Raw genomic sequence first — 25,731 nt, forward strand, 5'->3', positions numbered from 1 at the left:
ACCAGCAATGTATGAGAGTTCCAGTTGCTCCATATCTTCATATTGTTAACCTTTTTAATTTTAGCCAACTTAACAGGTGCATAGTGATCTCATGGTTTTAATTTGCATTTCCCTAATGACCAATGAACATCTTTTTATGTGCTCCATCATGTTGTATGTGTTCTTTTGTGAAATGTCTATTAAAATCTTTTGCTGATTTTTTAATGGCCCTTATTTTTATTGTCAGAAAAGTTCTTTATATATTCTGAATACAAGTTCATTATATATATATATATAGTTTTATCCCAGTTTGTGACATATTTTTAAATTTTTTAAATAGTGTATCTCAAAGAACAGACTTTTAATTTTAATGAAGCCTAATTTTTCAAACTTTTTTATGATTAGTGTTCTAGCAGAGAAATATTTACCTACCCCAAGTGGTTCTCAACTGGAATCAGTTTTATATCTTCAAACCTACCTTCCAGGGGACTTTGACAATGTCTGGAGACATTTTTATTTGTTACAACTGATGGAGTGCTACTTTTAGATTGGTGCAAAAGTAATTGCGGTTTTAGCATTGTTGAAATTTGCCATTTCATATTAGAATACATTCTTAAATAAATGTGCTTATGTTATACATCATTTTAATGCTCATTTCTCACTTTTTTTTGCTAATTTATTACTTGCTATTTATTTTATATTTATTTTAGACTATGGAAATGACGTTAGACAAAAAGCACATTTGAGCGATTTTCTTATTTGAGTTCAAAATGGGTCATAAAGCAGTAGAACAACATCAACGCATGTGGCCCAGGAACTGCTAACGAACATACAGTGCAGTGGTGGTTCAAGAAGTTTTGCAAAGGAGATTTGAACCTTGAAGATGAGGAGCGCAGTAGCTGGCCATCAGAAGTTGACAATGACCAATTGAGAGCAATCATCAAAGCTGATCCTCTTAAAACTACAAAGTTGCTTAAGAACTCAAGGTCATTCAGCATTTGAAACAAATTGGACAGATGAAAAGGCTCAATAAGTGGGTGCCTCATGAGCTCACTGAAAATCAAAAACATTGTCATTTTGAAATGTTCTCTTCTTCAGCAACAATGTGCAGCACCAGTGAACCATTTCTCAATCTGATTGTGATGTGCAATGAAGAGTGGATTTTATACAACAACTGGCAATGACCAGCTCAGTCGTTGGACTGAGAAGAGGCTCCAAAGCACTTCCCAAAGCCAAACTTGCACCGAAAAAAGGTCATGGTCACTGTTTGGTGGTCTGCTGCCTGTCTGATCCACTACAGCTTTCTGAATCCCAGTGAAACCATTACATCTGAGCAGTATGCTCAGCAAATCAATGAGATGCACCAAAAACTGCAACACCTGCAGCCAGCATTGGTCAACAGAAAGGGCTGAATTCTCTACCATGGCAAAGCCCGACTGCACGGCACACAACCAGCGCTTCAGAAGTTTAACAAATTGGGCTACAAAGTTTTGCCTCATCTGCCATATTCACCTGACCTCTCACCGGCTGACTACCACTTCTTTAAGCATCTCAACACCTTTTTGCAGGGAAAACACTTCCGCAACCAGCAGGATGCAGAAAATGCTTTCCAAGAGTTTGTTGAATTCCGAAGCACAGATTTTTATGCTACAGGAATAAACAAACTTATTTCTCATTGGCAAATAGTGTTGATTATAATGGTTCCTATTTTGATTAATAAAGATGTGTTTCAGCCTAGTTATAATGATTTAAAATTCACAGTCCGAAACTGCAATTACTTTTGCACCTACCTAATAGTATTTAATGGGTGGAAGCCAAGGATGCTGCTAAAAACATCCTAAATGCATGTGTGGCATCCCTTACAACAAAGAATTATCCAGCCTAACGTGTCAGTGGTGCTTGTGTTAAGAAACTCTAATCTGAAGATCTTACAGTTTTAATTTTTAGGTGTAGGTCTATGTTCATTTTAAGTTACTTTTGTATAAGATGTGAGCTAAGGATGAAAGTTCATTTCTTCTCTAAATCTAGTTGTTCTAGCATAGTGGTTTTCAACTTAGAGTGATTTTGCCTCCTAGGGGACATTTGGCGATGTCTGGAGACATTTTGGGTTGCCACAACTGGCTAGGGGGTACTTATGACATCTAGTGGGTAGAGCCAGAGATGTTGCTAAATATCATACAATGTACAGGACAGCCCCACAGCACAAATAATTATCTGGTCCAAAATGTCAGTAATGCCAATGTTGAGAAACTGCTTAGCACAATTGGTTGAAAAGACTTACTTTTTCTCTTAATTACCTTGTCACCATCACATGGATCAATTTCTTGACTCTATTTTGTTCCATTAACAAAATGGAACATGTCTGTCTTTATGCAAGAACCACAGGGTCTTGATTACTGTAGTTTTATGGTCTTGTAATCATGTGATAAAAGTCCTGCAACTTTGTTCTTTTTCAAAATTGTTTTGGCTCTTAATCAGTTCTTTGCATTCTCTTGTAAATTTTGGAATCAACTTGTCAATTCCTACAAAAAACTAGATGGGATTGTAATTGGGATTGCTTTAAATCTATAGATGTGTTTTAGTTATCTTTTAAAACAGTGTTTAGCTAGCTTGCTTTTCTTTTAAAATAAAATCTATAATCTCTTGTCTTTTAATTGGAAAGTTTGGTCACATTCATTATAATTGGTGTATATGGACTTGCTTGTGTTTTCTGTTTCTCTTTTTTCTGTGCTGCTTTCTTTTTTACTTCTTTTGAAGGAGTTTTCCTATTTTCCCCTTTGTTTTCCCCTTTCCATTGATTTGGAATTTATACGTTCTTTTTCTGTTCTCTTACTAGTTACTCTTGACTTTTTCCAATGAATACTTCCTTTATCCAATATCTTAATCTTTCTCCCAAACAATACAAAAGCCATAGAGCATTTTGACTCTCATCACATCCCTCCTGACTTATATGCCGCTGCTATTGTAATGCTGTCTCTTTTTTAAACCTGCCTGTATTATTATTTTATATGGACTATGTTTGTTTTAATTTACCTACAAAAAAGGTTTACCACATTTTTGGCCCATCATTTTTTGTTCCTAAACCTATGTTCTGAGATTCTTCCATTCTTCCTGAAATGCTGTATGTTCTAAATATTCCTTTGCTGACAGTGTCTTGGTGGTGAACAATCTCCTTTTTTGTTTGTCTGGAAATATTTTTGTTTTGTTTTCATTCTAGTAAGATAATTTTATTCATACACAATTCTAAGTTGAAAGTTATTTTTTCTCAACATTTGAAGTCATTCTACATTTTCTGTCTAATTGTTATTGAAAAGTGTGTTATCTGTTTAATTGTCATTTCTTTGGGGAAATCTGTCTTTTTTCTCTGACTGCACTTTATTTTTGGTGTTTTACAGTTTCATTATAACATGATTAATATGCTTTTTTTTTTTTTTTTTTAATCCTACTGGTTCATTGTGTTTCTTATGTCTCTGAATTCACATTCTTCATCAGTTCTGGAAAATTCTCAACCATTTTCAGTTATTCCTTCTCCTTCATTCTCTCAATTCTTTCTGGAATTCCCAAATTTATCTGGGGTAGACCTCACTCTATCTTCCATTTCTCCCTTTTTAAAAAAATTGTGCTAAAACATATATAACATACAATTTACTACTTTAACCTTTTTTAAATGTACAGTTCAATGGCATGAAATACATTTATATTGTTGTGCAACCATCATCACAATCCACCTGCAGAACTTTTGAAAGCAAAACTCAATCCTCATTCATATAATGGTGTATAAAAAATAAAATTAAATTAAAAAGTAAAAAAAAAAAAAACCTGAAACTCAGTACCCATTGAACAATAACTTCCTGTTCCGTCCTCCCTCCCAGTTCCTAGCAACCAGGATTCTACTTTCTCTCTCTCAGAACTTGACTACTCTAGGTACCCTATATAAGTGGAAACATACACTTTGTCTTTTTGTGACTGGCTCATTTTACTTAGTATGATATCCTCAGAGTTCATCCATGTTGTAGCATGTGTCAGAATTTCCTTCCTTTTTAAGGCTGAATGATATTCCTTTGTATGGATATAGCACATTTTGTCTATCTGTTCATCTTTTTTTTTGAGACAGAGTCATACTCTGTCACACTGAGTAGAGTGAAGTGGCGTCATCATAGCTCACCGTAACCTCAAATTCCAGGCTCAAAGGATCCTCCTGCCTCAGCATCCCAAGTAGCTGGGACTACAGGCACATGCCATGACACCCAGCTGATTTTTCTATTTTTAGTAGAGATGGGGTCTCGCTCTTGCTCAGGCAAGAGCTCCTTAAACTCCTGAGCACAAGCAATCCTCCCTCCTTAGCCTCCCAGAGTGCTAGGATTACAGGCATGAGCCATCGTTCCCAGCCTCTGTTCCTCTGTTAATGGGCACTTGGGTGGCTTCCACCTTTTAGCTGTTGTAAATAATGCAGCTAAGCACTTCAGTGTATGTATATCTGTTCAAATCCCTACCTTTCAAGGATTAAATGTAGAAGTCTTGTGTTCAGCTCCCCCAGAGATCTTAGAACTGGTTGAAGCATTTGCCCTCGAGCCACCTCACCTTTCGTGGGTTTTCCTCCTGTTCACTGCTCCTATTTTTCTTTGTGTTTGAGGTATATTTATTGATTTATGGTTCTTGGAGATTTTCTTAGCTTTTCACCAAGCCCAGCAATGCATAAAAATTATTACACTTTATCCAGGATCTAGTTTTATTTGAATAGGAGGGTTCTTCAACGTATCTACTCTACCATACTACCAAGGTAGTGTCTGTTAAATGTGTAAGTTTTCAGATATATATGATACAGTATGCTTCTTTTCTGGCCCAAAATAAAATTGAGGGAGCATAGTTATTTTCACTTTCTTTGTAATAATAGATCTGTATTGTGTACATGCATATGCTTTTAGTGTATTTAACTAAGATATTTTGAGTATTAAATAGTACAATCTATCAGAAACTCTTAGATTTTCCTTTGACTTCTTCACTTGCCATAATTACTGAATTAAATGACATTCAAATAAAAGCACTATCACATCCAGCACACTTTTTCCTAAGAATGATGTGTCAATAAATGTCTAACCAGAATGGTCTGTATGTCACATAGTTCTCATGTACTGCTTTTCATTGTATCTTCAAATTCTTGTAATGACTACCATAGGAAAGGAATGTTAGAGGTAAAAGTTAACTAATATTAATTACAAATAAGGAGCAGATATATTATGCAGATTTGGGTTTGCAGTTGACTGAGGTTTTTAAAAACAACTTTTCCACATTAGCTCACATCTGCCTCCTTGCACATGATCTCCTGAATTTAAATGGCAAGATCAGGATTGAAAAGCATGAATGGAGGGAGAACATGTGAAAGATAGCAGGGAGTGGGGATTGAAAAATGGGAGAAGGGTTTATGAAACTACAGATGAAAAGACATACTGGAGTAAAGCTATTGATTTGTAATGTCACACATTTTACAAATGTCTGAAGGGAGAAGGGATGTAGACATATGATAAAGATATTCTTACTGCTAAGAGCTTTTGTGATCTAAATATATTCTAAATGATTTAGATAAGGTTTGTTGATGAAAAATATGTATCTTAGAGGATAATATATGTGTGTATTTTAATTATAAACATCTCACCTCCCCACCACCAAAACAGCTGTGTGTCTCTGAGTTATTTACATATTATCACAAGTGGCACATACTCTTCTTGTGTAAAGCTGTGAATTTTATTTCGTTACTGATTATATTTCCTGATAAATTATTACCATTTTGAAGAGTTTGGAGAGAATAAAATACCAAGTACATCATCATTCGAATTAGTTTCAACATCTCTCATTTATTTTTTAGTTTGTAGATTAGAGGGACCTGTAAGATAACTACTTCCTTAATTCATTGTGCTTGGGAATCCTTTAAGAGTATTAAACTTATTTATTTCTAATCGTTCATATAACAGCTTTTAAGGCAGTAAAGTGTGCTGAAATTTTCATATGACTTTCTTTGACAATTTCTTAAGTAGCATAGAAAATGTGATGTGTCTTCTCTATTTAAATTTTGAGATTGCTAATTTTAATATTATTAAATATCAGTATTTAAAGAAATTAGGTTAAAAATTGTTATGAAAATAGATAAGGAATATACGTGTGTATTGTTAGAAGCTTGATTGATGAAATGAGGCTAATTGTTGCAATGAATAATTATATAGTCACATATAACTAAAATTTTTTGCATTATAAGGGAAGTACAATACAAATGAATTTTTCTTAATTTTTATTTTTTAGCAAATTTTAAAAGCTTGCATTGGACAAGTGAAAAGGTATCCAGAATTTTATACTCTTCATGAAGTCACCAGCTTAATGGGATTCTTCCCATTCAGAACAGAGATGGGATTAAAGTTAGAAAAAACTCTTCTTGCATTGGTAAGGTTTATCATATGAAAAGTATAAGCTTTTTTTGTCTAAAACATCATCTGTATTTCATGCATACATTATTTTGTGTTTAAATTTTGAGCAATAATGAGATAACTTTTAAAATATGTAATACAAATCTGTGTCCCTTTCCTTTTATTTTATAGATCCAAATACTTGATGTTTTAAAAAGTGCCACTACTAACTTTGTTTCTTGATTTCCTCTTCTTACATTCCATCTTTCTTAATGCTCCTGAATATAAGCAGGCAGCCCTTTTTCTTTTAAGGGATTTTATTCACAAACATGTTGAAAATAAGTGTGTACAGAGTATATTTTAGTTTCCACTATACCCTATTATGATTTGTACTTCATGAAAGGAGAGGATAGAATTTAAAGTGGCATCTAGCAGAACATGGTGCTTTAATAAAAAAAAGAATTTAAAGTGGCAGGGAAAAGTCTATGAAACCCTTCTCTTGGATCTTTTTTTTAAAAAAAACAAAACATTGATGGTGGTTGTCAAACAAAAACATGACTATCTTGGCTTAAAGAGGTTCTAAATTTGACATTTGCATTTAGAGAATAAGTTTCAATTAAGAGTTTTATATTATAAAGAATACATTTCTCAGAAAAAATACATGAGAATTTTTATAATAAAGTGATTCATTTTTTCTAATTTAGGGCAATGTAAAATATGTGAAAACAGTATTTCCCTCAATGCCTACAAAGTTACAGCTCTCAAAAGATAACACATCTACCACTGAAACTCCAGAAAAAACAGCTGAAGCTATGCATTATGTAAGTACCAAGGTGGTTTTGGATCTTCCTAAATAATCTTTTATACCTCACAAAGTACGTATAACCTGATTGTTCTAAAGTGCCCTTTCTGACTTTCTTCATTCTTTTCATTACTTTAGAAATTTTCAATAAGTATAAAGAAATTTTCAATAAGTATAACCAAGTAATAAATTATATGTTGTTTTTCAGGATATCAGTAAAGATCCAAATGCAGAGAAGCTTGTTTCAAGATACCACCCTCAGATAGCTCTAACTAGTCAATCATTATTTACCTTACTAAATAATCATGGACCAAACTACAAGGAACAGTGGGAAATTCCAGTGTGTATTCAAATAATACCTGTTGCAGGTTTGTGATTTGCTATGTTAAGTAATGCTCTCAAAAAGGGGTTGGAATAGTTCCATTTCAGCTGTCTAAACGTAGGTGGTCATTTGTCAAACAAAAATGTAAGTCTTGATTTAAGGAGGGTGTAAATTTGACATTAACGTTCAGTAGAACTTTTTCATATATAGAGCTACTATAAAATTGTTACTTCTGAATGAATTATTAAGTCTATAGTACCTGAAGTCATGTTGGGGGGTGAGAGAGAAGTAACTGCACTAGGGTGGCCAAAAGTACATGAAATGGTGAGGTTCTGTCTTTCACTGAAATGAAAGGAAGGCATTACTTTATTAGACAACCTCAAATGGGTGAGTTTTCAGTACTTATTTGTTTGTCTTTTATTGGAATTCAGAATTACAGTAAGTCTATACTTATAAGCAGTGGGATAGTCTCTCTTTTGACAATAAAATTAATATTTGCACATTAATTCCTCTATATGAAAAAATTATTCCCCCTACTGCTATGGTTTATATATTTTTTTCATATCTTCCAGAATTAATATTATTATATATTACAACATAAATGCAATAAGTAAAAGGCTATGTCTAATGAAACAAAACTATAAATTAGAGTTAAATGTATTAATAATATGTTCTGGATGATAAAAATTTCATCACTTTTTGCAAGTTCATGTAAGAACTGAGTAATAATGACAGTAAGACTGTAACAGTGAAAAACAGAAAATCCTTTTTAAACATTGTTAGAAAGAGAATATATTTCTCCCGCCAGTTGGATTCTCTTGCCTTTAGATTTCTAAGGGACTTAAAAATCTTCTAGTCCAAGGATGGCAAATATGTGGGACATGTGCTACTAATGTCCTGTCCTATGTCTCTTTAGTGATCCTTATGTCATACATCCTGTTTTTTTAAAAAATAGGACTATTAGATACTAATCACCCTTTTCTTCTGTTTCTGTTTTAAGGTTCAAAACCAATTAAAGTAATATATATTAATTCACCACTTCCCCAAAAGAAAATGACAATGAGAGAGAGAAATCAAATGTTTCATGAAGTTCCATTAAAACTCATGATGTCCAAAAACACGTCTGTTCCAGTCTCTGCAGTATTTATGGACAAACCTGAAGAGTGTATATCTGAAATGGACGTATGTAATATGTTTTTTTTTCCCCCTTAGGGGAATGTACTTGTTTATCCTTTTGAATCCTGAAGTTTTATTGCAGGTCTCTAAGCCAATAATTAAAAATACAGGCCTTAAATTCAAATTTAAGATTGAATTTCAAGTCTAGCTAGACTTTAGGCAACTAACTTAATCTCCTTAAGCCTCAGTTTTCTCTTTCTTTTTTTTTTTTTTTCTCTTTACTCCACCCCAGTTTTCTCTTTTCATACAAGAAAGGTGTTAATACCTACTTCACAAGGTTGTTGTGAGGGTTAAGTTTGGTATAATATGTAACATACTGAGCACAGTTTTTAGTGTGCTCAGTCAGTGATGATAGTAGTCATGGTGTAGTGGGTTAATACGAAGTTTTGTTTCATTGGTCTCATTCATATTCAAAAGTTGTTCGGTGTAAACAGAAACAGATGAGTTTAATTTAGTTAGTACAGAAAGTGTTTGGCCAGATTGTTAATCCTTTTCAGTATATTTGGTAACTGTATGACCTTGGGCAAATTACATAATCTCTCTGTGTTTGCTCATCTGTAAAATGGGTATCATGATTAGCTAACTCATGATAAGTAATGAGTTTGGGTTTAGATGAGGTAACACATGTAAAGCATTTAGAGTAATGTTTGATACTCTATAAATAATAGCTTTTATTATTCTGTGTTTTAAAATATTTTTTCAAGAAAGAGCAGAAGAAAAAAAAATAAAATATTTTTTCAATGATTACTAAAGACATTGTTTATCAAAAGCTTGATTTATTCCTTCCACAAATTTTTATTAAGTAGATGTTGTTCTGTACTGAGGATACAGCAATGAATAAAAACAAAATCTCTTTTCTCTCAGAGCTTACATTAGTGGCAGAGGGTACAGATATTTATTAAAACAACAGCAAAAAAGTAGGTAGTGATAATGCTATGGAGAAAAATGGAGTAGGTTAAGAGGAAATAGGCAGAGGAGTGGGGATGAGGCTATTTTATATTCATGATCAAGAATACCTTTCTGAGGACAGGACATATGAACAGAGATTTCATAATAAATAAAGAGAGGAAGCAAGCAAAATTTTAAAATAAAATATAAAAATGAGCTCATACAAGTTTAAGGATATTGGCCTTTTGTCTTTTGTGTTTATGTTTTTCTGTGTTTACCATTTGCCTTTTAATATTTTTGTGATGTGTATGTCATAAAGCAGTTTCAACTTTTCATACATTTTCTTCTTATATATTTTACTTTTTAAAATCTACCAAAAACTCATATTGGTGTGAAGTGAATGTCAGGAGGTAACAAGTGCTATAACGAATACGAGGGGCTGGGCACAGTGGTGTGCACCTGTAGTCCCAGCTACTGGGGAGGCTGAGGCAGGAGAATCACTTGAGCTCAGGTGTTCAAGGCTGCAATGGGCCATGATTGTACCACTGCACTCCAGCCTGGGCAACAAAGCAAGTCCTCATCCCATTAATTAATTAATTAATTAATTAATTTTTTAAAAAACATGAGGCCGTTTAAGAGGAATAAAAAGTGACAGTGACTTCTTTCAGTAATAGTAGACCAGGTAATTTGGACGTTCATATTATGATGACAACTACAAAAGCTGGATGAGATATAAAAAAGGTCTTTCTTAGAAGGATTAAAGAGCTAACAAGATAGCAAGGAAATACAGGGCTCAGATACTGAAGAAGACAGGAATTCAGAAAATAAGCCTAGAGGTAAGCTTAGGGTCTTTTTTGCCCTGGATAATATTTGCCAGTTCTGAAAAGGCAACTGAGAAAGTCACCTGTGCTTTTGGCAGAATCACAGGACTGGGGGAACAGAAGTCAGAGTTCTGTTTTCCACCAAGGGCTTGGACCCCAGGAATAAGGGTGAACTAGAAATAAATCAGCTTTCTCAGAGACTGTAATTACAGCCTGACTTTTCAGGCCCTGAACTTCAAGTAAAATGCTTTTGGATTGCCAGCATCTCCAGACACCTAGCAAAAGTAGTGAAAATAATTCTTAGAGGAAGATAATGTCATTTTGAGCCTCAAATTATGATATTTCTGATTTTTAATGTCTAGTATTGTAATTGTTGCTTTCTGAGTATTCTGTGACTATCATTTTGATTTCTTCTTTTATCTAACAGTTTAGAATGTTTTTAAATTTCCAAGTGCTTGGATTTATTGTTGTTTGTTTAAATTTTTCTTAATGATTTCTAATTTTATTTCCTTCTGAACAGAGAGTAAGGCCTTAGCAAATTCTGCTTTGCACCATATTGAGATTTTCTTTGTATATTAATTTATAGTCCATTTTTGGAAATGCCGCTTGGATTTTGGGGAGGGAAAGGTATATGTTTGTAGTTTATTTACATGGTTTTCAATCTTTCATATATATTAGTTTCCATCATTTAATTAATATTATTCATACTTTATCCCTATTTATTTTTAGAGTGTATCATTGACACAATTACAATTGTGTTTCTCTCAAATTTCCCTTTTATTTTTCAGTTTGACTATATATTTTGATATTGTTATTTGGCATGTCACAATTCATGACCATTATCTATTCATCGTGGATTTTATCCTTTTTTAACATAGTATTCCTCCTTTTTCTAATACTTCTTATATTGAATTCTGCTTTGTCTAATACTAATATTGCTATTCGTCTTCTTTTTGTTTCTTGATGGCATCTCTTGTTTTATTTTTAATCTTTTTGTGTAGGAATGCCTCATTTAAGCAGCATATAGTATAATTTTGCATTTTTACTAAATTTTATAGTCTTTATTTCAGTAGGAGTGACCGTTTACAGAAAGGCTAGTTACTATGTGCCAGGCACTATGCCAAGAGACTTTCTATATATAATTTCTCATTTAGTCTTTAGAACAAATCCAAGAAGCTGACCCTATTATACCTATTTTAGAGATGAGGAAATTGAGGTTCAGAGAGGTTAAATAACTTACATGGGTTGTTCCTTTTTCCCCATTGCCTGACTGCTGTTGGCATCTTTCTCTCAGATCTAGCTGAATGGGTGTAAATAACCCACAACCAAATTCCTATGTTATTTATCTAAAGTGCTCTGCTCGCTTGAGCAGAGATCTTTTGGTGCTTGACTACTTGTAGAGGGGACAATTTGTTCCTGAGTAAATTAAAGCTGTATGTCTTCCATTATCGAGACATTAAATGAAAAACTACAACCTTAATGACTTCATATCCCAGAATGAAATAAACTTCCTGTCCATTTCTGCCCCATCTCATATTACTGAGAGTTGTTTTCCCTCAGTAGATGTGTTAAGAAAGTCACCCACTGATGTTAGGGATACATCAGAGGCTGGTGACATTTCTCTGGCTGCATTAGAAAGCAGCTTCCTCACAGTGGCAGAGAGAGATGGGGGAGGCTTTCCTCCTGCTCAGCTAAGCTGTGGGGTCTCTGCAAGAGTATACAGATAGGCATAAATGAAAACCCACTGCCTTCCTGTTTTGGCCCTACATTTCTTCTTTGTGGTCTTGTCTATTTTTGACTAGTAGAGATTCCTCTTGGGATATGGTAGTTCACAAGTATTCCCTGTTTCCTGTGCCGTTATAACTTGGCAAATGTGTCTGTTTTTAAGAACATTTGAATGGAAACGTAAGGTTAAATAGTTGCTAGTAGCTTATTATTTTCTTAAGCAAGAACATTTTAGAGCCATTAGACTCTTTATACTTTTAAAGAACGTGAGCTATGTATGAGAGGGATAGGGATGTTAAGAGATAGGGGAGGACAGCCTGAAATTTTTATTAATTATTTACCAATATATTTTTTAAGACATCCTATGAAGTTAATGAGTGCCGAAAAATTGAGACTCTTGAAAATTCGGATCTGGATTTCGATGATGATGTCACAGAACTGGAAACTTTTGGAGTAACCACCACCAAACCATCAAAGTCACCAAGTCCAGCAAATACTTCCATAGTACCCAATATGACAGATCCTCCCACAGCCCCCAAAGCAGCAGCTATACCTGTGGCACCAAGTGCACCAGACATTTCTGCAAATTCTAGAAGTTTATCTCAGATGCTGATGGAACAATTGCAGAAGGAGAAACAACTGGTCACTGGTATGGAGGATGGTCCTGAGGAGTGCAAAAATAAAGATGGTCAGAAATTTGAACTATGTGGTGAGAAGATATCAAATTCTGACAAGTCATTGATGCAAGATAGTGACTTGAAAACATCTGAGGCCTTACAGTTAAGAAGTTCTAAGGAAATTGAAACTTCTAATAAAAATGGTATGACTACAGATGTGGTACATGCCAATGATGAAAGACTAAATGTTCTAGAAAACATAGACAACTCAAAGGAAAAAACTGTTACATCAGAAGCAGCTAAAACTGAAGATGTAATTCTTTGCAATAGTGATACAGATGAGGACTGTTTAATCATTGATACAGAGTGTAAAAATAATAATAATGGAAAGACCGCTGTTGTGGGTTCTAATTTAAGCTCTAAACCAGCTAGCACAAATTCTTCTTCAGGACAGGCATCTGTAGGAAACCAAACTAATACTGCTTGTAGTCCAGAAGAGTCATGTGTTTTAAAAAAACCTATCAAACGAGTATATAAAAAATGTGATCCGGTTGGAGAGATTTTAAAAATGCAAGATGAGCTCTTAAAGCCAATTTCCAGAAAAGTACCTGAATTACCGTTAATGAATTTAGAAAATTCTAAACAGCCATCTGTTTCTGAGCGACTCTCTGCTCCTTCAGATACCTCCAGTTGGCCAAAATCTGGATGGCATTCTGCATTTCAGAAGCCAAAAGGACGTAAGTAAATATTTAAAAGGAACTTACACTGTTTTATCTGTTTCATTTCCTTAGATATTTCTCCCTCATTCCTTCACTTTCTCTTTGTCATAACCTTTGTTTTGTAATCATTACCTAGTCACTGATATTTCATTTATCCATCTATTGATCAGTATTTTAGTTTCTAAAATATCCTCTTTATAATAGATAATGTGCCCAAGGGTATTGGGGTTTTGTTACCTATGTTTATCCAACATGTACAATGGCCGCTAAGCTATAGGTAACATGGCTCACCAAATTGATGAAGAGTAAGTGCATCAAAAATAACCATACACATTGATCAATCCAAAATTATACTTGGTGTTCTACTACAGGTTTGTACGTTTTAATTTTGTGAAATATAAATCTCCTTGACTCTGCCTAGATTAGGGATAACATTACTTTTTAAACTGTGTTTTTTCTTCTCATGATATGCTGTCTCACTAATTTATACTTTGCCTAGAGTTAGTGAAGGTAATAGTTAAAAGGAAAAGAAACGTAAAGCTTGGATTTCAACTCTCACTGCAATTCCAGTAAAAGTAAACCAATATGGTAATAGTGTGAGGGTTAATTAGGCAGAGAATGTAGAAAATTAAAGTTGACAGAAGTTTAAAAATAGTTAACTGAATTATTTTGTAATGGGTAAAGGGCTACTGTATTTTAAAATAAAAATGAGAAATATTATTTTTAAAGGATTGCCATATGAACTTCAGGACTATGTTGAAGATACATCGGAATATCTAGCTCCCCAGGAAGGAAATTTTGTTTACAAGTTATTTAGCCTGCAAGACTTGTTGTTACTCGTGCGTTGCAGTGTCCAGAGGATAGAAACAAGACCACGTTCTAAAAAACGGAAGAAAATCAGACGAGTAAGTTGCTATTTGAGGAGTTAAGATATGGTAGCATAAGTAGACAATCAGCAAATATTTAACATGCTATTGCTATGAAGTTTAATTTTAAATTGTTGATCATTCTTATAGTAGTATTTCCAGGTTGAGTTTTTTAACTAAAATATTAAAATCAATTTTAATAAGGGGAATGTTTAATTATACATAATAATCATAAATGCCAGTAACATTGTTGCATAGAACATACATGTTGAACGGCCCTAATCCAAAAATCTGAAATCCAAAGTGCTCCAAAATCCAAAACCTTTTGAATACTGACATGACTCCACAAGAGGAAAAATCCAGCCTGACCACATGTGATGGGTCACAGTCCACATGTAGTCAAAACTTTGTTTCATGCACAAAAATCATTAAAAATGCTGTATAAAATTATCCTCAGGCTATGTGTATAAGGTATACATGAAACATAAATGAATTTCCTGTTTAGACTTGGGTCCCATCCCCAATATATCTCATTATGTTATGTAAATATTCCAAAATCTAAAAAAATCCCAAATCTGAAACACTTTTGGTCCCAGGCATTTTGGATAAGTGATACTCAACCTTTATGAAAAACTGCACATCATAGATGTGACCTAGATTGGCACCTGTACTCCTGTTTTCTCTGTAAATTTGGATTTCCATTATGACATATGAGCCCCTTATTTAGGTCGTTTCTTAACTCATTTTAGAAGTCCAAGTTTTGAAAGATAGGCTTTCATAAACATTTGGTCTTTCCAGGATTGTTAGAAGACCATATCTCTTCCTTTCTTTTTTTCCCTGTTTTTTCTTTTGGGTTTGCTATAAATATTTTCTTCAGGAAAAAAAAGTATTTGCTACAGTTTGAGTAATTACTTCTTTCAGCAGTTTTCCATGTTTGCTATTTGAAGTTCTCTTTCAGATTAGTTTGAATTTTCCTGTGAATTACTACTGAATTCTGGTAAATAAAGAGAAGCTTCTATATGATAATTGATTATGTAATAAATATTATAGTGTCTTTCCTTTAATTTTTTTAAAGAGAATTTTTTCTGTTGTATACATTTGTCATAGTACACTTCTTTTTCTTTTTAAATTTTAGTATCTCTGTCTCTTGTTATGCAACCCTCTGCCCAATAAGAATCATCATTGACCACTTCAGAATGTCAATGTGTTTTGGGATAGGGATCACATGAGTCCAGAATAGTAATGTTCCAGCATTGATCCTGTGGCGTATTCTCTGACTACTATGTCATATCAAAGAGTAACTGAAAAAAAATTAAAAAGGAAAAGTAGGAGGAACCTTTCCACACTACTAACAGCAGTGTAATGGTTTACTACCATGACAAACTCTAAAGCTAACCCCTCCAGATCTAGGATGTATAATTTGTCTATCACAATCCAGTGGACTTAGTGGACCTCTTGCTTGATAATATTTTTATCCTTTATTAAATAGAAGGAAGATTGTGAATAAATTATTAAACTCCTAAATTATTAAATTTCTAATTCTCATAATTTGGTTTTCATTATGAGTTCAGACTTGAAATTTTAGAAACCAAGTGGTTTCAAATTAAATGTAAGGGTAGTGCTTTTTACAAGAGAAAATCAAGGAATGACAAAATAAATTTGATATTCGTCTCCTTTAGATAAATGCTAAGGTTCTCTAAATTAAGAGTTTATTTGCTAATTTCTTTCCTGCTTCATCTATATTTAACTGTGATAAATTTAAAAGCCACAAACTTAAACATCTTGAATATATAGTGTCAGTGCTATAGATGGTATTTTCAAGATTTCATTTCTTTAATTCTTACTTTCTCTGTCTCTCTGATTTATTTTGGGGCTAACCTCATTTCTTTCACTTCCTACCCTGTGAACCCATACCACTTTGTATTTCTTTCAGCTTATAGTGCTTAGAAATTGTTGATGGCTGGTGTCTCTTAAGTAAGAATAGCCTAGGGAAATTTTGGATACTGATTTAATTCTTGAACAGGACAACTTGGTAAGGACGTTGCCATTCATTTGACTGAAGTGAAATGTGTCAATGTTAAGACATAACCTTATAGGAGAGAATTCATTCTTCATCAAAATATGTCGAAACAGTTGCGCTCCAAAGAATATCCACATAGAAGGCTTACATTTCTGATTATGTCAAACTTGGAGTAAAATTTGAAAATTTTTTGTGAGCACTTACCATATTGCACCTATATGTAATAGTTTAGTAGTATACATGGCTTAAATCCCTTAGTAGACTGTATGCCCTTTAGAATCATGTCCTATTCATCTCTGTTTCACCCAAATGTTTTATACCATAGAAACTCAATAAATAGATACTGAATAAAGGAGAAAAATGGAGAGGTAAGGGGGCATTATTTAGGAAGGGAACTTTGGGAGGTTGAGGCACTAGTTTGAAAAATTTTTAAATGGTACTATTCAAACTAATTAGGTAAGAATATATCCTCATTAATATTTCCTACCTAAAAACAAACTCGTTTAGATAAAGCTTTAAAATACTAAGAAATCTCTTCAACCTCTGATGTCCAACAACCTCATCTCTCTTTTGTTTTTCCTTGGTTCTTCAATTCTGTGTTATCATAGTTGAGATTTTAGTTTCCAGTATCATTTACATTTCCTTATCAAAACTCTGCTTAATAAGAGCTGCACTGCCAAGGAGTTTCAAATGATGAGATGAAATGAAGAGGCAAATTTGGACCACAAGATAAAGCTGGAATTTACTGAGTTCTGCACAAAGTATGAAATCCAGACCAACTGAATTTGGATGTTTTGATATTAAATCTGTTATCGTCTGTTTCAGTTAACCAAATATCCTAAGTGCTGTATGCTGTTTAATAAAATGTTCAAAAATTTAAATCCAGTTATTTTAAAATTTATATTGGCATTCTAGGGCCATAAAAAAGGATCCTGAAGGTGGCAAATGTTAGGAGGAATAGAAGATACCTAAAGAGTTTGATGAGAGAATACTAGCTATGGGATATTTATTTAGGAATATACACAGAAGTTTAAAAGGTTTATGTGAAAAATTGGAAGATAGAACCAAGAAAACCTTTCACTGGGGAAAATAGGAATCACTTGTCAAAGGGAAAGAAAATAGTAAATTTCATTTTTATGCTATGAAAACTTTGTACTTAAACTTTCACTTCCATTTTAGAATACTAAGGAAAGATAAAATATTCAGACCTTTCTTTCCCCTGGCTTCCTGGAGATGGCAGTAGAACACATATAGGAATTAAAACCAAATTTAGGACTTACTTTTATAGATATGGTAGTATTATCAAAGAAAATCCCCTGAAGTGTTTCCTTTTCAGAAACAATATATATTCTTTAATTTAAAAAAAATATAGAATTAACTCTATTACCCATTTCTGATCCAGAAAAGGGGTTGTTTTTTATCAATTTTTCCCCCAGCTCTGCCACAAACCAGCTATGTGTCCTTGAGCAAGTTTCTTAACCTTCTGAGCCTTCATTTCTTTAGCTCCTATTTGATCTAAGGTAATAAGACACTAAATCATATACAGATTACCATTTGCTGAAGAATTATGCAGTAAAATGCTTTTAACAATAAAATTACCCAATCACAATTTAATTTTTTTTTATTGAGAAGACAAGTTAGAGTCCTTTCTACTCAAAATATGGTCCCTGGAACAACAGCTTGTTAACAATGCAAAACCTTGGACTCCACCCCTGATTCTACATTTTAACAAGATCACCAGGTTATTCACATGCACATTGAAATTTAGGAAGCACTTCTTTAAATATTTACAAAATTCAAAGGCAAGCGTATGAACTGCACTCACTGTTGATAACAGAAATTTTACTGGATTTGACTTGTTCTTACCACCATCATTGTACCCAGCCCACTAAGTTTGCCACTTTGTGAAAATCGTAAACTCAGAAATGTTAATGAAATACTTTCAAATCTATAAATAGCGACACCTTAGTATAATTTCAAAAGTACTAACTAGTCATATCACTTTGAGTAGTACCTTAAATCATGTGTTTCTCTTTCTGCAGCTGGAAATAGACTTTTTAAGAGCAGAATTTTCTTTGACAGATGAGATAGCATGAGCACAGTGAACATGACTAACATTGTATTATTTCACAAACATGTATTTCTTTGTATATCCTCTTAGACCAGTAATGGGTACATTCATTTTACTTAATTTATGTAGTATCCTGAGCAATGAACTCTGAATAGTAATTTGTCACTTTGTCTCTGAAATAAAACCTTTATATTAATGATGATAGTGACATCCATAGGTATTAATGTTCATTCATTTATAAAATGAAAACAAACTGCTCAGAGTATTTGAGCCTGAAACAGTATGACTAATACTTTAAAATAGCAAAAAGTTCTTGCCTTTTTTATTCTCTTGAGAATTTTTAGTAAGTATTACAGTCATTGTTTCCCAGCAGCTAGCGTTGAACCTTTGAACAACAATTATGTACAATAGGCTCTGTTCTAAGGATTCTGCTGTCAGTCACATTCCCTGACAGAAATACAATGTTGTATATGTGAGGTGGTATGTTGATTCTAGTTAGAGACAGGAGTGCCGAGGAGGGATTTCTTTTATCCATCCACCTCTCACCTGCATCTATGGAGTGTTCTATCTATCAGGCTCAAATGTATCCATCATTCTGTCTGACCTCTACCCTAACTGAAAGGATGAAATAAGGTAACCTGAAAGCATTTTGAAAGTGGCAGAGCTATACAGGCAAATGTATTTGCTATTAATAGTAAATCAATGGAGTTTTAAAAAAGTATAATCTTGCATTGCAGCAATTTCCAGTTTATGTACTACCAAAAGTAGAGTATCAGGCTTGTTATGGAGTTGAAGCTCTGACTGAAAGTGAACTTTGTCGCTTATGGACTGAAAGTTTATTGCATTCCAACTGTTCATTTTATGTTGGTAAGTTACACAAGAGGCTTTGTTCTCTTTTTAATTTCCTTGTAAATACATACTTTTAAATTCAATTGTAAATACTTCCATTCTGTACCTTTTTGTTTTCAATTTTCTGATTATATTAACATTCTTTTCTATTAAACCCCCATTCCTCCTCCAGAATTAAATGACGAGATCAAGTTAGTGAAAGAAAGCAAATGTTTTGATTTCCCTCTTATTCCAAATCTGTTTAGATGTAGAAGGTTGTCAGTATACTAATTTTATTTTTAAAATACTTGTTTAACAGTGTAACTAAAGATACATTCATGTTTTCTCACAAGCTTGTTTTAAAAGTACTATTTAATTGGTTTACTATTTAACTGACTTATACATATATTTTGAAATTTTCATAAAATTATAATGACATTGCTTTCTATATCTTAAATACTATCTTGATGAAATGATTTTATACTTTTTGTTTTGTTTTGGGAGGACAGGAATTAAGAAGGGGTTTAATTAGCGTTGGCTGAGTTCATGTACAATTAGCATATCTCACATGATAGATTACTTGCTAATCATTATTGGTATTGTTTCCTCCCACTGGAATGCTTAATCTCGAACATCTCAATTCATCTTACACCTGTCAATCTCACCTAACCATCCCAGACTGCCCCTTCATGCAGTCGTTTCCTTCTCATGATCTCTCAATGCATTGTCTTTTACTTCTCTTAAGACTTGTTACTTTCTACTTTATTATTCTTTCATACACCTATCCCTTCTTCCTGTTTGACAATAAGTAGCTTAAGCTCAGAGTCTGATAAAACTTTGTATTCACATAGTGCTTAGCAAAATTCCTTGTATGTAATAAATGCTGTGAGTCTATTTTTCTTGCTTAATCAACAAGTTATTCACTTAATATTTTTTTCCTATTTTGGTTAATCAATATTTGTTTTCATATTTTATGACAGTATTAGTAAGATAATTGATTCATTCTCTCTGCTTAATCCAAAAAAGAAAGTAGCTAACTGTACTACTTGGTGATCGACTACCTCCCTCTTCACCCATTGTACACATGCTGGAAGTTTGTTGTGGTAGTTTTTGGTCTCTAACCAGAATGTCACTGTTCCTCCAAAGATCTCACACCAACAATCTTAATGTAAGCTGCTTGAAAGCAATTTCCAGCCACATATCTTTTAGGAAAGGACCAAACAAAAAGTTATCAGTGGAATTCTTTTTAAAGGACTGATAGAGAATGGTGATCATGACAAAAACATGTAAGGTTTGAGTTTTTTAAATGTTTAACAGATAAAACTGCCATCAACTGTATGGATTACTTCAAAGTATTCTTAAAAGTCCTAAGTAATCATTGCCCTATGTGCTAGTTATGCTCCGTGAATCCTATCAACTTATAAACCATTCATTTTAATGTACTGGGATGGTGTGTTTGGTTTCTGTGACAACTGTTTGGTGAAAACCATGTATTATTATTGTATGGTTGTGGTTTTTTTTGTTTGGTTTTCTTTTTGGTATAGATATGTGAGAGAGGTAATACATTTTAAAATGCTGTTTTGAAAGCATCTATGAGTTTTGGAGTGTACGCTTTTAATTAAAAAAAAGGTGTTCAAGAAAATCACTTGAAGGGCTTGTTAAAGTGGAGGTTGCTGGCCCAAGCCTAGACTGTCTAATTCAGTAGGTCTGGATTAGGAGCTAAGACTTTGTATTTCATACATGTTCTCAGGCATTGCTGATGTTGCTAGTCCATAGGGCCACACTTTGAGAACCACTTGTATAGCTCATAGTCTCTTTTTCAGGTAGAATGAACACATTTGTTTTCTTTTTTTGTTTGCTTTGCTTTCCTATAAACATGTCCCCCTTCTTCCTTAGATTGCAGTACTCTTTTTATCTTCTTGCCCCATAAAATATTAAGATTTACTCCTTGGCCGGGCGCGGTGGCTCATGCCTGTAATCCTAGCACTCTGGGAGGCCGAGGTGGGCGGATCGTTTGAGCTCAGGAGTTCGAGACCAGCCTGAGCAAGAGCGAGACCCCACCTCTACTAAAAATAGAAAGAAATCATATGGACAGCTAAAAATATATATAGAAAAAATTAGCTGGGCATGGTGGTGCATGCCTGTAGTCCCAGCTACTCGGGAGGCTGAGGCAGGAGGATCCCTTGAGCTCAGGAGTTTGAGGTTGCTGTGAGCTAGGCTGACGCCACAGCACTCACTCTAGCCTGGGCAACACAGTGAGACTCTGTCTCAAAAAAAAAAAAGATTTACTCCTTTAAGAATATTTCCTGAATAGTATCATCACGACTTCTGTATCCAGCCTCCAAATCCTATAATTATATATCAATTCTATTATATATAGTTGACATACAGACAGTCCTCACTTTGCACAGTTCTGGTAAGCACAGATTTAAGTTATGATATTATATTAATACTAACTTTATCTAAATAAAGTTTAAAGTTGAGTAATTACATAAAGTACAAATTTCCCTGGTGACTCTTCAGTTCACAAATCACCACATAAATAACAAAGGCACAACACAGTCAGTGACCAGTCATGTCACTTCTTTCAAAATCTGTTTGTGATTGGTCACCATGCACCTGTTACCGAGTTCATGCACAGAAAGCAAAGTGTTCAATTGTATTGCCTCCATGTCTCCCAGTGATAAACCTGTGTGACATTTTACCAGAACAGATAATTAAAAGAGGGAATTGGCCAAGAAATATTAAAGTAAAGAAACAAAAAGTGATATGACTTCAAGTGAAATTTGAATCAAACATAAATGGAATTACAGAAGAAATAGCAGACAGAGGGAATGTTGACACTGCTGCTGTTGAAGAGACTAGATTTGCTGCCAGACAAACTTAGTGAAGGTGAACTGCATGACATAAATGAGGAAAGTGGTTGTGACATAAAGGATGAAGAAGTGACACTGGTATAAGATTTTACATTGAAAGAACTCCTGAAGATATTTCATGACATTGAAAGCACAAAGAATGCAATGTTGGAAGCTGATTCTAACTTAGGAGTATGACAGTTCACAGCATAGAAAAGATGCTTACTTCCTACATAAGTTGTATAAAAAGGCAACAAGCACTGTTCAAACCAGTCTAGAAATAAAATACTTTAATTCTCATTGTTTTTAATGTTTTGAATTACAGTGTACTAAATAAAATTTTACTACTATTTTTTTCATTTCTATATCTATACATTTATAATTGATGGAGAATTTATAATGTTTTGGCAAAAAAATTAAAGGTAATGAAACAATTGTAATTTTTCCCATTGATTATTAAAATTGCTTGCAGTGTTTCAGCTTGTATGATTATTTTTATGATCCCACACTGCATGCAAAGCAAGAACTGCCTGTACACATATGAATGTATTTATGCATGTATATGTATTTATACATGTATGTATGAATGAATGCATGTATATAAAAGTTGTATTTGTGTTATATGAAGGTTTTATTTATACTATATAAACCAGTGTTTTCCAACCCTGACACACATAAAAACATTAGTACAGCACACTGTGGTATACAAAAGAGATTGCTCATGGCTGAAGGGCAATGGCCAGGAAGTTTTTGCCATCCCAAGCATTGCTTAGCTGCCCAAGGGCGGAAGAGATTAATCTCACTCTTTTTAAAATAATTAATTAATTAATTAATTTTTTATTTCAAAATATTAAGGGGGTACAAATGGTTTTGGTTACATGGATTGCTTCTGTAATGCTTGAGTCATGGCTGTAAGTGTGCTCATTGCCCAAATAGTGTTCATTGTACCTGTTAGGTAGGTTTCGCCCATCCCCTCCTCTCCCCGACCTGCTTTATTTCCACTGAGTTTTACTTTCCTTTGTGCAGATATGTGCTGCTCATCGGTTAGTTCCAATTTAATGGGAAGTACATGTGATGTTTGTTTTTCCAGAGATGAATCTCTTAAGCACAAATATAATTCATTTGAGGCCCACAGGTTAGAAAGCTCCAATAATGAGAGAGTTGTAAACTCCTTGAGGATGTAGAACCTCATCGCACATAGTATGGTATTCTCTGTGCAGTTATTTTTGGCAGACCATATTTGACATATACTATAATACATACTTTTTGTTTCTTTAAAAAAAGTAAGAACTATTAGTGAGTCTCTTCAAAGGCATATTTAGTAAATTTCTAAAAGTATTTTGTTGTGCTTAATATTGTCTTTCTATGGTTATTAAACCATTAACATATGTCTTTGTTATTAGAAATGTCACTGTATAATGAATGATATAGATAATGAGTTGCAGAGGTGAAACTAAAACTTGGCGTAAGAAGTAACAGGTAGGTGTGAGAACAAATAGAAGGAAAGCATCTGGTAAAAATGTTAATTCTTTGAGCATAAAGCAAATGGAATGAAAGGGGGCTAGATATGAAAATGAGATATTAAATTATGTGCATTTTCATTGTCCCAGTGATTGACATCAACTTTCCAGGTAATTTGTTTTGATAACTAATATAGGGAGTTAAAAACAAAAAAACAAAAATGGAATTATTTTCAGCATTGCAGAGTGTTATACTCTCATCATGCTCATTGATGTTTCTAACTATGGTACAATGACATGGTTTTTGTGTTGACTTGATTATATAACGTTTAACCCGGGACTGTCTTTTATATCGCTCTTCCTTGGTACATTTCAGGGCCTTGGTGTTGTCTCAACCTATTTTGTTTTAGGAAGTACACATTACTTTTTTATTAATAAAATAGCGTCATCTTGAGAATTTGCAGTTTTGTTTTTTGAAATTCTAGATTCATGTCATGTTTGTAAGAAAGTAAGACTCTGAGCAGACTGCTTTGATTTTTTTTTTTAACCATGGGAAATCTTGTGGTGTACTTTAATTAAAAAATAATAAGCCAGATTTTTATAATCTAATTTTTATCTTAAGAACCAAGTGTGTCTTAGAGATGTATTGAACAGGCCCAGACTTTAAATTTGACTTTATCTGCTTGCTTTGAATTTGGTACATATATCTCTAAAAAAAACTATATAAAAATGTAACTTTAATAGGAATTAGAAACACCCATATTTTAACAATTGCATTCAAAAATTGTAGGCTTTGAAATGATTTTGTGTATATGGACATGTGTAAACTTTTCTACATTCAGCAAATAATTTTAGAATGAATACATATTTCTTTCATAATCTGAATTTTTATGTCATTTAAAAATGTAGCTTTACTTAATAGACTTAATAAAATATATATGCATGTAAAATTCCTTTATAGTTATTAACATTTTGTAAAAACATCTTTAAAGGACACTGGCTAACTTGTTGGTATTTTTATTTTCTAAACACTGCAATTGCTTGTTCTTTTTAAGTTTGATATTTTATTTTAGGGCATATTGATGCATTTACTTCAAAGCTTTTCCTGCTAGAAGAAATTACCTCAGAAGAATTAAAAGAAAAGCTTTCAGCACTCAAGTAAGAAAGTTTTATTGTGGTAGGAATTGAAAAATTTGTTAAAGTGGTCACTCATTCTCCTTTATCTCTAAATACTGGTTAATTTATTTCTAAGACTTTTAATCCTTTTATATATTGAGGCCTTCCCAGACCCAGTTTGGTTTTTTGTTTTTGTGTGTTTGTCTTTTTATTGATTATATAATAGCTGTACATATTTTGGAAGTACGTGTGATATTTTATACCTGTATACAATGTGTAATTATCAAATCAGGGTAATTGGGATATCCACCACCTCAAACATTAATGTTTGTGTTGAGAACATTACAGTTCTTCTCTTCTAGCTATTTTGAAATATACAATCAATTATTGCTAACTGTAATTTCCCTACTGTACTAACAAATACTAGAACTTATTCTTTCTATCTGTTTTTGTACCCCTTCACCAACTTGTTTATTCCCCCTTTCCTTCCTAGCCTCTGGTAACCACTATTCTACTCTCTGCCTCTAAGAAATCCACTTTTTTTGGCTCCCACATATGAGAACATGTGATATTTGTCTTTCTGTTGTGCCTGGCTTAGTTCACTTAACATAATGATCTCCAGTTCGATCCTTGATGCCACAAATAACCAGATTTCATTCTTTTTTATGACTGAATAATATTCCATTGTGAGTGTGTGTGCATGTGTGTATACATATATACACACATATACACACATATACATACATACCACATTTTCTTTATCTTTTTGTCCCTTGATGAAGCCTGGACCCAATTTGTGATCCATCCATATTAATTGTCTCCATCTCCAAATTACGCATAATGCCAGTAGTGCCAACCTTTCTAGTTAGGACAAAGGAGGCTAGAGCCAGAGAGTGGCCACTATCTTGAAGTACATGGGAAGCAAGCATTTTACCCCTTTATCGGGAAGGGAAAGGATAGAACAGTCCCACACTCTTAGTTCTCAAGATTGTATACACTGATTGGACATTCTGACTTCTGAAAGTTTGCCCTTCTACCCAGCATTATATTATACAACAGACTGAAGTGAAT

The 25,731-nt window shown here is 33.5% G+C and overlaps 1 protein-coding gene across 1 annotated transcript in view; it reads left to right on the forward strand.

Moving 5' to 3' along the window:
- Positions 1 to 25,731, forward strand: part of ICE2 (interactor of little elongation complex ELL subunit 2) — a 50,658-nt gene that overhangs the window by 15,961 nt on the left and 8,966 nt on the right. Inside the window, exons 6-13 of the mRNA XM_069459268.1 lie at positions 6,274 to 6,411; positions 7,079 to 7,195; positions 7,385 to 7,544; positions 8,499 to 8,680; positions 12,466 to 13,462; positions 14,174 to 14,349; positions 19,139 to 19,268; positions 24,618 to 24,702. Of these exons, the coding sequence (XP_069315369.1) occupies positions 6,274 to 6,411; positions 7,079 to 7,195; positions 7,385 to 7,544; positions 8,499 to 8,680; positions 12,466 to 13,462; positions 14,174 to 14,349; positions 19,139 to 19,268; positions 24,618 to 24,702 (1,985 nt within the window). The remainder of the gene's footprint in view (positions 1 to 6,273; positions 6,412 to 7,078; positions 7,196 to 7,384; positions 7,545 to 8,498; positions 8,681 to 12,465; positions 13,463 to 14,173; positions 14,350 to 19,138; positions 19,269 to 24,617; positions 24,703 to 25,731) is intronic.

The sequence above is a fragment of the Eulemur rufifrons genome, chromosome 2 (assembly GCF_041146395.1).
Source record: "Eulemur rufifrons isolate Redbay chromosome 2, OSU_ERuf_1, whole genome shotgun sequence".
Lineage (NCBI taxonomy): Eukaryota > Metazoa > Chordata > Mammalia > Primates > Lemuridae > Eulemur > Eulemur rufifrons.